This window comes from Sminthopsis crassicaudata, chromosome 3 (genome assembly GCF_048593235.1).
Source record: "Sminthopsis crassicaudata isolate SCR6 chromosome 3, ASM4859323v1, whole genome shotgun sequence".
NCBI lineage: Eukaryota > Metazoa > Chordata > Mammalia > Dasyuromorphia > Dasyuridae > Sminthopsis > Sminthopsis crassicaudata.
The window spans coordinates 150,342,040-150,355,219 of NC_133619.1; the positions used below are offsets into that span (position 1 = coordinate 150,342,040).

The following is a 13,180-nucleotide window of genomic DNA, read 5'->3' on the forward strand; positions in this document are numbered from 1 at the left end:
GAGGCAAAAAGAAACCATTTCCCAGCCTCACATACCAACACTATTTTGCTATGTGAGTTAGAATTTCCCTGAGCTTGATGTACTACAGTCCTTTTGGATGTATGACTTTGTATAGGTAGATACAGATCTAGAAAACAGCAATTATGTTGTAGCCTACCTGTTTCTTGACAACTCACTTCCAGAACCAGATTTTCTACATTCTTTCTTGTCACTGTACCCAAAAGACCCTTTCCAAAGTGTCAGGTGATAGATAAATAGTATTCTTTAACCTTATGACTGTGGGGGAATGGATCATTATATCATGAATAAATATGGGTATTACTGCTTACTCTTTAATGTTTGTCTTTAATTCTAGTTACAATTATAAGTTGTGTTCTCTTTCTCCCCCGATGATCATGAATATATTTTTGTATTTACATGTTATAACCCTGACTCCTCACTCTCTACCGCCAGAAAAATGTAAATTCCTTAGAAACAAGGATTATTTTATTGAGTCTTTGTATTCTTAGCAATGTAGTACCTTCTATATATATTTTTGCACTGTACTTTTGACTTTATGTCTTGCCTCAGTTTTTTCTTCCATAAAAAGAATGGATTAAATTCTGTCCCTTCCACCTCAAAATCTATAATCCCATGATTTTATTTGTGTAAGAAATCCTCAGTAAGGAATTTCCTTTGGTGATTTCTTTGCAATTAACAGTCTTGGGGAGTTGTCTGTGACCCTGAGAAGTTAAATGAGTTACCAAAGGTCACATCATTATTTCAGAAGTGGAACTTAATAGTGTCTTCCTGACTTCAAGGGGAAAATTGTACTTAATACATGCTTGCTAAACTTTACTAGTACTGCATTAATTTGAGATTATTTTAAAAAAATTTTTTTCTTATATGCTTCTTATCTCCCTAATTATCTTGGTCAGAGATATCTCATGCCTTATGTTTCATTGAAATTCTCCTTCAATACCTACAGTAATAATACTATGCTACACAAATAGTATAACTTAACAAATATAATTTATCTTATTTAATTCTCAGTATAGCAATGATTCCTATGAAATTAAAGTTCCATTACTCACTTTGAAGCACAGAAATGAAAATATTGGCAACATTCCATCTTTAAGGAAATTCACATTACATTATGCACAGAGACTGTTTTGGTTTGGTAATGAGCCAGATTCTTTAAAATAATGATTTATTAAGATATATGTAGTATTTTCACCTTAATAGTTGTTTCAAAGAGGTCATATGGCAAGTTGGTAAAAAAACCAACCTTATAATCATGAAGACCTTTGTTCAAGGGGTGCCTCAGATACGTGTTGATTAGATGACCTCTCGGTGCCTCAGACATATCTCTAAGTTCCTGAGCAGCTAAAGATCTGCATCTCCAGCCTGGTCTGGAGTTCCTTATCTCAATGCAGAACTATTGCTCTTCTGTACTTCATTAGGTGATTTTTTGTTGATCAATAATAATGTTCTTTATGGATACAGAGCTATGGGATTTGCCAAACATTTCCCTTACCAAAAAACAAAAACAAAAACCTTTAACATGGTGAGTGCAAGTCCTGTATTGTTAACTTCAATGTATAGATAAGGAAAGATTTTACCTATAGCCATATAGCCAGTAGGGCAGATAGATAGCATAGTAGATAGAGTAATGGGTTTAGAGTCAAGAAGCCCTGATTTTTTAATATGGCCCCAGACACTTATTAGCTACAGGATCCAAAGCAACACTTCTCCCCTTGCTTTAGTTTCCTCATCTATAAAATGAGCTGGAGTAGAAAATGGCAAATCATTCTAGTATCTTTGCCAACAAAATTCCAAATAGGGTCACAAAGAATCAGACATGACTGAACAACTGAAAAACAATAATACAGCTAGTAAGTTCTGAAGCTCAGATTTGAACCAAGTATTTTCCAACTCCTAAATCCACATATTTTGAAAATCTCAAAATAAATGTGCTTGAAGACTCTACCTATATCTAATACTTTTTACTCAAACCTTTTCCTTTTCTTCACCTCCTTCATATGCCATTGTAAACATAAGAATGCCTGGATTTGCCATAACTCAGTAATAAAGTCCTCTTACTTTTGGCTTCTCCCCTGTTCCTGCCACATTTTTAAAAATAAACTACTAAGAAGGACAGGTAGAGAATATAGAAGGAGTAAGTCAGATTACCAATAGAGAAGAAAATGATTAAAAGTACAACTTGTCCTAGTTCTCTCCAAAAGAATGTGTTGTCTCCTCATTTGTAGCATAAAAATCAGAGGGTCTTTCCTGACATGCCTATTTTTTCCATCAATATATAAGCACACCTTGTATTTCTATATCTACACTTTCTTTAATTCTTGTCTGACATACTGTATGACATTCAGTCATGTTTGCATAATGATATGCTTTCTATCAACTGTTCTGTCTGCATGAGTATTTTCTTGCAAATTGTTTACTATAACAAATAGCTCACTCCTTTCCATGAAAATGTTTTTATTTTGAGATTTTCAAAGCCTAAGAGTTTATCTCAAGATACTTCAGTATTATTCTCAGAATATATGTACCTATTCATGAGTGAGATACTTCAAAAGTGATTATTTAATCCAGGGCATCTTTGGAAGGAGTTTTTCTATTACTTACCTTATTCTGTTTAAGATAATGTTAAATATATGCATAAATGCATTACAGAAATCATTTTAAACTGTGTTTTGCATAAACTTTCAGATATTAAATAGGCTCCACTCCCTATAACACAACTTAACAAAAAATTATTATATGCCTGGATGATTCTGCAACATCTGTAAGTATCTATCATCTTGCCATCAATAATACTTATTTTTCTCTGCTCAGTACTGCAGTTTCATTTACAGAGTCAACTAAATAATACATAATTCTCCCAAAGACCTACATTCATTCGCAGATACTAATTCTTCCAACCCAATCTATTCTGCTATGAAAGGCAATATTGCACGTTTTCCTAACTGGGAATGAGGAAGGCACATTAGGAAGTTGTATTAACTCTCACGGAAACATTAGTAGTTCTATTAATAAATTACTGACCAGTTCAATATAATGCCTGGTGTTCTCAAGAAAATGTTGTTTTTCACCCCAAACAGATTTTTTTGTCATGTATCTAACATAGAAGTAGCCATCATACAGACAATTACATTAGGGGCCAGATGTTAATAGCTAAAGTGGTTGTTGTATAGAAATATAACTCAATCTATGGAATTCTATGCTTTTTCTTAATACCAGACTATTTTATTCATTTGACTCACAGGTATGTGCATATATGTATGTATTTTACATACATACCTATGTGTGCATTAAGCATTTGTGTATACCAATAGTAATATGGACCAAGAAAGAGAAGTATGGGCTTTGTAGTGTTTAAGGCTGCTCAGTGAGGGAGAGAAAATTACATATCCAATATCAGCTCCATCTTTTTCACACATATATTGCTGCAGTGCTCTCACTAGAAGATTCTCTATTCTGCATAAAAACAGACTCACAGTATCTGAACATAGAGCCTGTAATTGTGTAGGAAAGATCAAGCCAATTGTAGGTTGTCCAAAAGTAAACTAAGTCTATGAAAAGCATGTTAACAATATAAATATTAAGAATTAGACAACTGAGGTCATATCTCCTCTTCCTTTATCTACAGAGTGTGTCTATTTTTTAATGAGTGTTGTAAACAAAATTATTCCCTTGATGGTTGGTAGACAAATAAAAAATAATTATTAAGGACCCAGTCATAATGATGGTTAATGTATATTGATTTCAACATTAATTTTCTAGAAACATTTTTATCATCTAAAAAATCTAAAATAAACACTTCATTCCAAATAGATGATGCATAAAAATATTGTTATTTAGGAAAGTAAAGTTCAAATCTTATTTAATTCCAAATTCTATTACTATTTAGGTCATGCATAGCTGTCACCCAATAGAGCAAACTGTAGCATCCATATTCTCCTAGCATGTGCATTTATACACACATGTATACACACACATACACACACATACATACATCTTTAGTAGCTTTTCTGTTAGGCATTTATACTCCGTGGAAATCAGTGTACCTGTTCTAGAATTCTTAGAGAGGTTCAGATTCATATAGTCGGCAATCAACTACACTTTGAAAGCTTCTCTTTTTAGTAATTTCTCATTTGTTGCCAAGGAACATCTTTTTGCCTATACGACTATCATTACTATTTCACTGATAAGGAAAAAGCATTTATCTGATGAATTTGGGCAATGTAAATAGCTAACCTGGAAGTCATATAGAATCATAAGTTAAGGATATTTAGAAATCATGTAGCCAAGATTCTTAACTTGGGGGTTTGTAAACCTGAGTGAGGGGGAGAGACAGAAATCAGAGAGAGAAAGAGAAAGATATCTATGTCTATGTCTGTGTCTGTGTCTGTGTCTGTGTCTGTGTCTATGTCTATGTCTATGTCTATGTCTATGTCTATGTCTATGTCCATGTCTATGTCTATGTCCATGTCTATGTCCATGTCTATGTCCATGTCTATGTCTTATGTCTCTATCTGTGTGTCTGTTAAGTTTACAGATCTTAGGTTAAGAATCCTGACAAGATGATCCATACTATATATACATGTGTATATTTGTATATCTATGTTTGCATGTTATAAATGTTATACATACGTATATATTTGATATTTCAATGTAATTTGATTCCTTTGGAATCCTATGTATTTTATCTTTTGCTTTTAAAAACATTCTAAGAAGGATTCCATGGGTTTCATGAGATTAGCAAAGGGGGTCTTTGCCACCAAAAAAAAAAATAAATAAATAAATAATCCTTGATCTACTCTATGTTGGAATATCAATCAGTAATAATAATTTATATTTATATATTAGTACATTTCTCATAAAACATCATTTGATAATGTAAATATTATTATTCCTATTTTACAGAGAAGTACATTGAGGCTCTGAGACCCTATGCTCAGGGTCTCACAGCCAGTGAGAAACACTACTGAAGTAGTATTTAATGATTAAACACATATGTCCTTTAGCTTTAGTGCTCTTTTTACTCTGCACTACTGTCTCTCATTATTGATGAGTAGCCATCAAACTCTTTTGATGATGGGGCAGTATGTCTTATGAGATATCGAATTTGTGTGTTCTTATGCTTCAGTAGAGCAAGGATCTGTAATTTTATTGCTGTGACCACTTCTTCCACTGATTCAGATTACAACCCATTAGTCACGCTGTGTTAATATAGTCCAAAAATGTTTAAAGCTGTACAACTCCAAGATTAGAATGATTCTAAACAGTAGATATATATAGTTCATTGCCTACCCTGTTCTTGAAGCTTTTCTAGATTCTCTAGAACTTGACCATAGCTTTTTTTTTATTTTTTTTTTTTACTTAACATAGCTTTTAAGAGGCTAAGATAATCACCATACCATGATTCATTTAGTATTCAATAAACATAAAAAGCACCTACCATGTGCCAGGCATTATACTAAGGTGCTAGGGATACAAAAACAAAAGCTAACAAGTCTGTGTCCTCAAAAAGCGTATATCGTACTGGGATATGGAGAAGGGAACAAAATATGTACAAAAAATTAAGTACAAATTTGGAAATTGGGAAAGGGCACTAGAATCTGGGGGTATATAATAGTAGTAGAAGCAGATCCGTCTATAATAGAGGGTACTTTAGTTGAGATTAAAAGAAGATAGAGAATCTTCAAGGTGAAAGTGAAGAGGGAGGGGGGAATGTTCCAGAAATGAGAAATAGTTTATGCAAAAGCATGAAGATAGAAGATGGAATGTTATCTAGTAATAAGATACAGTAAGCAGGGCACTTTGGCTGGAATGTAAAAAAGAGTAAAATGACAGTAAACCTGAAAAGGTAGTTTGGAGAAATAAGAAGAAAAGTTTGAAGTAGGACACTAGTGGAGGATGACTCTTCATTCTCCCTATATTTACCTTGACTTCTATCTCACACAAATAAATCAGTTTTACAATAATTAAGTACATTTATATAGCACTTTAGGTTTGCAAAGTGCTTCACAAATTCTATCTCATTTAAACAACCCTGGAAGGTAGGTACCATTATTATTCTCATTTTTTTTTCTGTTCAGTCATTTTTTTTTCAGTTATGTCCATCATTTCATGGCCACTTTTGGTGGACAAAAATACTTGAGTGCTTTGCCATCTCCTTCTCCAGCTCATTTTACAAATAAGGAAATGGAGGCAAATAGGGTTAAGTGACTTACCCAGAGTCACACAGCTAGTAAGCTCCTGAAGCTTGATTTTAGTTTAGGTCCAAGTACTTACCCCAGGTCCAGACAGGCTCCTTTCTCTAGGTTCAGCACCATCCACTGTACTACCTAGCTCTTTTAATCAGTGTATAATAACCACTCTAACCCATCTGTTGAGAAGCAGCCTAGAGTGTGCCTGTCCTCCCCTTTCATTTCTATTCTTTGTAATGTTCACCTAGAGCAGAAGCTCTTTTTAGCCTGCCTGAAACTTACTGGGCCATGTTTTCAGTGAAAGTGTCCTAGCAATAAATTCAGGAAGCTTCTATGTCTCTCCTCTGACAGGACTGCAAGTTAGATGTTGTGCCATCCTCAGAGTGCACTGGAGAAAAGAAGGGGGGACAGATTCCTGGGTCCATCATAACTTTGTATAGCGGCAATACTGAACTCTATTTAGAAGCTTTAATTTTTCTCTTTCTTTTGTTTTTTTTTTTTAATATTTCCTTTATAGGGTCGTTGCTCAAGGGAGAACTGCAAGTATCTTCACCCACCGACACATTTAAAAACCCAACTAGAAATTAACGGGAGGAACAATTTGATCCAACAAAAAACTGCAGCAGCAATGCTTGCCCAGCAGATGCAATTTATGTTTCCAGGAACACCACTTCATCCAGTTGTGAGTACATTTTATCTAATGATGGGACTGATGGTTAAAAGTGTGGGAACAATCAGAACCATATTGACCTGAAAAAAAATGTCCTCCAAATGCTCGCACTTTAATTGGGACCAAAACTAATATAATCTGGTAGCTTCAGAATGCTAGGAAAGGGTCATGTATATCTTTATCTGGGAACAAGTATAATGGCATGATTTACAAAGGGCAATTCTCTAAATTACATCAAAAAACCTTGGACTAGTCATAAATTCTATGCATTGACAGTCAGGAAATGGCTGTTCAATTTATTTATTTCTTCATGTATTATTTTCTTGTGATTTAATGGAAAAATAAGAAGTGGCAGCTTAGTGGTGAATTTAGTAAACCTTATTTTATAAGTAAACCTAGTCTGTTTTATTATCATGGACTTCAAAACCTTATAGGGCAACTGTTTTTCCTTCCATTAACTTTTTCACTCCATTAGATTGTAAGCTCTTTGAAGACAGGAACTATTTTCTCTTCTTATATCCCCAGTATTTAGCATAGGATCTGGCGCATAGTAGGTGCCCAATAAATTTTGTTGTTTGATTTATGATTGGGGTCAGGGATATTGGATTCAAAATATTTTTCTGCTATTTATTAACTGTTAGATCAAGTCTCAACTTTTCTGAACCTCAATTTTATTAGTGCTGGAAGGATCCCCAAAGGTTGTTTGGTTCAACCTATTTATTTAACAGATGAAAAAAATTAAAGAACAGAGAGATAAAAAAAACTTAGCTAGAGGGACAACTTCTAAGTATGAAGCAGAATTTGAACCGTCTTCATGACATCAACTCCAGAGTTCTTTTCAACTAAGAGAGGATTGGATTAAACAAAATATCTAGGATTTCTTTGAGTTCTAAACTTTCCACTTAGCCCAGACTGATGCTTTGTGGAAAGAATGTTAATAGTTGGAATGTTCTTTTGGCAATATCAGAGGCATATGTACAGACATAAGATAGCAGACCACGGAGGGAAAATTAAGTTATGGATTAGCTCATAGAAGGTAAACAATGCCATGAGGTTCTCATACTCCAAACTCATTTTTCAGGATTCCCTCTCTAAAGATGTGGTTGGTGAAAGTGGCCCCAAGGCTGAATTCCTAGGAGTGGGGGATGAAGGGAAGGAAAGTAATAAGCTTATAAACACTTATTTTGTAAAATTCATGTTCATCCTCTCTTTACATAATGTTTGAAAGCACTGATTTTCCCTAAAGAGTTGCCGATTGTTTTCAGAAATGTAAATGAGAGATTGGCAGAGGGAATATATTTGACTCTAGTAGGTTTGAATCATGTTTATGAATTGTTCGTTGAAAAAGACCAATTTTTTTTTTTAAAAAACCACTTATGTGAATCTTTGGAGGTTTGAAAGCAAAGCACACACACACAAAAAGCACTATTGTTAGAAAAATCAGTCTTTATTGTGTCAAAAATTATATATTACTGAAAGCCCCCAAAATTAAAATGGCATGCTTTGGATAGGAATATGCTTGAATATATTCGTATTTGTTTAAGGATTAGATGTGTTAGTCCATCCCTAAATTCTCCATGTCTTTGTATAGTACACAGTGCCCAAGATTACAGAGCAATCCTACGTGGACTAAGGAATACTTAAGCCCAGCCTTCCTCTTCTGATAATGTTGTTCATTATGATCATTTTTTTTTCCTATGTTAAGTGCCTCTCACTTTCATTTTCTAGTTACAGTATTCCCTTTGTCCATCTGAGTAAGTGCTACATAATCCAGTTACCAGAAGCCTGTGATTAATTTCATATTGACTGAGAAACACATTTGCTAGATGTTGAACAGGGCATACAAAAGACAGTTCTGTTTTATCGGATCATATGTTCTAATTATGATGGAAACAAATACATCCTTTTGCTTTAAAATTTTTCCAGCTTACTGGAAAGCTAGAAGAGTTGAGTTCACTGGAGGCCTATCTGGGAAAATAAAGTTATTATGATTTCAGCAATCTGACCTCTTACTGATCAAGGGGGAATGGTTTGTGGAAGAATTAGACTTTAAGTGATGGAATAGTTTTGTTGAGTAGGATAAAATAAGGAAATAAAAATAAAGATTTTCCTTAGTGGTAGTCAATTAGGTGATTTTTAAAGTAGTGAGCACAGAGATCCCAAGATTCTTAAGTTTATTTTTATAACTATTTTCTCTGTATCTATATGTTTCTCTTTAGTTTAACCTTTAGTATTATCTATTTTTCTGGCACACCCACAGATAGTCATTCCTGCCTTCTGTTTAGTTCATTATTGTTGTTCAGTTGTATGATTCTTCTTGATCCCATCGACTATAGTACACCAATGCTGTTCATGGAGTTTTTTTGGTAAAGATATTAGAATGGTTTGTTAGTTCTTTCTTCAGTGGATTAAGGTAAACAGAAGTTAAGTGACTTACTGAGAGTCACACAGCTAGGAAATATCTGAGACCAGATTTGAACTTACATCCTCCTGACTCCAGATCTAGCAAGCACTAAGCACTAGCCAACACCATTTCATTCACACTGATTTGTAATTCCCCTTTTTAAGAAGGGTCTTATTTCCATCCCCTTGCAAATTCCTTATTTTTTAAAGGATTGTCTAGAATATATTCCCATGAATGTGCATTTTCAATAAATGTACTAGGTTACAATAGAAAATATACATCCCAAATATTAAGGCTCTAATACTGCTTTTTCTCATTTTTGTCATCGCTACTATTAGTGTTTTATTTTGCCTCTGAGCCACTGGAACTTTGTACTATTATCTATACTATTCCCAAATACTCAACCACTCTTCCCATCCTCACTTGGAGTTAATACTTTATAAAACAAATGACTGCCTTTTGTAAATATTGATCTTTTGAAGCATCCAAACTTCAGCCTTCACCTTCAGCAAGGTTTATTGCAAGCCTTTTGAATCACTCTTTTTTGACTTGAAGGCTCAATTTAATACCTTTCATTTCTGCTGACTATTCAACTCTTGCTCTATTCACTGTGTTTTGCTACACAGTACTTTATTCTTATTTTCCATTCCAAAAGTCAGCAGGAAAAATTAAAAGTCTTTTGTATACCTCTCTTTTTTTGGTTCTGATCAGTCATATTTGAGATTCACTGTTAGTGTCTCTGATGTTTATCCAACAGATGTCTCTCTGTATTATCTTATTCATTATTGAATAGATGACATTTTCCCCCTGAAATAATAATTTCTTTCCTCTACCTTTCTCCTTTTTCTATAATTGCCTGTTTCTATGTTGTATTATTTACTTTTAATCATTAATGTATTTCTGGTCTCTGTTCTCTTGCATTTCCAGGTTCCATTTTCATATATAAACACCCCTTTCTCTTTTTCTCTTTTCTCAGAAAAGGTTTAGTTCATAGGCTTTCATTGATTCTAGTAGTGACATTCCCTCTGGAACATTATTGTTGTTGAGTTATTTCAGTCATGTCTGACTCTTAATGACCCCATTTGAGGTTTTCTTGGGAAAGACACAGGAATGATTTATTTCCTTCTCCCATTTTACAATTGAGAAACTGAGATTATTTTATTTATCTGATTTAATGTAATCAATAATTTGTGAAGTTAAGAGCCATTATAGAATATTCAGATAAGTTAATGGAAAAAGGAGTCAGGAGATCTGGGTTCTAACCTTAGTTTTATATCTATGCCTCTATGGAGTTTGAGCTAATCCAAACCCTAACTCTGAATGTGCCTCCTGACTTCCAGCTCCCTACACTAACTCTAACTCTAACTCTAACCCTAAAAGGCCCTCCACCTTTCTGGGCCCAGTTTTCTCATCTCTAAAATAAGAAGATTCAACCAAATAATGCATAAGGTTATTTCTAGATCCAAAATTCTATAAAGCATTTCCAAATCGGTAGATTTATCATGAAAAATTGGGGGAGATATTTTCTAAGCTTTATTAGAAGGGAAACAATAAGAACCCAAAAAAAACATTTATATTGCTTTTATTTATCTAAAACAAAGAGCATATTTCTTCTGGATATTTTTCTTTAATAGCCCACATTCTGAAAAAAAAATTTAATGTAATGACTGGTTATAAAAATAAAATGTCTTAAGTTAAGTATAATTTAATCTGGGTCAATACAAAAAACTTAAAAGCCATAATTAGACATCTAATTTGAAATCAACCTTCATTTCTTTTATTTGTGCATTGTGGAATGACTAGGTTACTAAGTTGTGACAATATTTCTAGATAGTTTATATAGTTTACCATGGTTTAGTAAAATTTTTCTTTGAAAAAATCTACATATAGATATGGTTTTCAGTATTACTTAACAAGAAAGCACAATCATTATTTCATAATGATATATTTAAATCTTAAATTTAAACTTTCTATTCTATGGGATTTAAAACATTAAAAATATCATAATAAAAGTTCAGGTTTTCATTTGTTTGTTTTGAAATCTCCCTGTCTTGCCTAAGTAGGGCCTTCCACTCAGGGGCCTCGTTTCACAATTAATCAGAGCATGAACTTTGACCTGCTCTGTTTTGAACTGTTCCTACCATAAAAGAGAGGTATCACCCTATTGGAAATAGAATTTGTGAGAATATGAAGACTTTAGCCTAGTGAATCTTGATCTTAAGTGATTCACTGGCCTTTCTTCGCCTCTCCAGTAGCAGGGACTATAGGCATAAGGCAATCCCCTCCCCTAGCTCAATTAAAAACTTTTAAGTTAATTTTTCAAAATACTTCCATTTTGCAAACAAATTAATCTAGGAACTCTGAACAGAAAAACTGAAAATATTTAAGTAGATATGACTTATTACAACAAAGCGGGCTATAGTTCTGACTACAGTTATCCTTTCCACATTGTGATTTTTCCCATTGAGGTTTTGCTATATCTTGGATCAGCATAAAAAATTAAATGGAAATTTGGGAGGAGTTTTGTGGAAGCTATGGAAGACATACCAAGGCCAGCAGATGCACAACCTATGATCAAATACTTAATCCAGATTTTACAATAAAGTACTGTAAATACTTCATAAAATAAAAAAATCAGACTTCTCTAGTTTGAAGGGAGAGCTAAAATTTTTAATGTAGATTTTCAGATCATGGGGTTTCCACACTCCTAACCTCTGTAATATGGAAAGGATAACTATACTATTATTCAGAAGTAATGACTTTGGGAAATCAAAATATTTTAAGTATATTAATTATAGTAATATATAGATATGTCTCCACCAGATACTTTTAGGTCATTGGTTAGACATTTGATTCATTTTTTTCCTTATATGTATTCTTTTCATGTTAAATCAGAATGCTCTTAGCTATTTCTTTTCTTTTTTAAACAAATTTCTAGTTAAGACCACAGTAATAACATAATTGTAGTTTTGGCCTCAACTCAACTAAACCTTCTCACAACTCAAAAAAGCCTTTTTTTTTTTTTTCATTCTTACTGATATCTTTTTCACCTTTTCCCTAAGGTAAAAGCAAAGATATACTGGTAAATGTTTAATAATTAACTCTTCAGGAAAAAAATTACATGGATTGTACTTTAGTTTAAACTTCATTATTGACATTTTCTCAATCACTTATTAAGGTCTAGACAAAACAGTAAATGAAGTCTTGAATTGCCCCCATTTGCCTATTTCCTAGATATAAAAGCTTACCCTGAAAAACTTATAAATTGAATTTTGTGAGCTGGCTCCAACCTACCACTGAGAGGAGAAATAGTGTTTGATCTCCTTCGTTCTTGCATACCCTTCTCATAGTTTCCTTGTGTGCTAAAGGTAAGAAAGAAGGATAACACATCTGTATCAAGAGTAGGATGACTGAAAATGGTTGCTTATAAATAACAGCTGGGTAATTTCTGCTGTCAGTGATTCTAAGAAATCATCCTAAGTTTTTGTGAATGATGTCACTAAAGCAACCTCAAGCATTCATAAAGAATGTAAGTCTCATATCTAGATGGGGTCTGAACAGTATTAAAAGGAAGGCTTGCTTCATGGTTTACAAGAAGTGTTTCTTTACATGTCATCAAATGAAGCCGATTCCTTTATAAATAATTGAATGAAAGGAATACATCAAGGAAGAATATCAAAGTCAGACATTCCTGAGAAGTGTTATAATGATTGCTCTAATTCTGGTATTCCATGAAATTTAATTCAACAATATTTATTAAGTACATGCTATTTATTTTCTATCCAATCAAATTCCATATTTAACAAGCATAATTATTTATTTTTCTATCCAAATAAATTATATGTTTAATAAAAAAACCACTTAAGCACTTACTTAAAAATTTATATTCTGCTT

The 13,180-nt window shown here is 33.3% G+C and overlaps 1 protein-coding gene across 11 annotated transcripts in view; it reads left to right on the forward strand.

The window, feature by feature from the left end:
• MBNL2 (muscleblind like splicing regulator 2) overlaps positions 1-13,180 on the forward strand; it is a 172,457-nt gene that overhangs the window by 103,610 nt on the left and 55,667 nt on the right. For all 11 annotated transcript variants that reach the window (XM_074299381.1, XM_074299378.1, XM_074299383.1 and 8 more), the window contains one exon: positions 6,730-6,894. In XM_074299381.1, the coding sequence (XP_074155482.1) occupies positions 6,730-6,894 (165 nt within the window). The remainder of the gene's footprint in view (positions 1-6,729; positions 6,895-13,180) is intronic.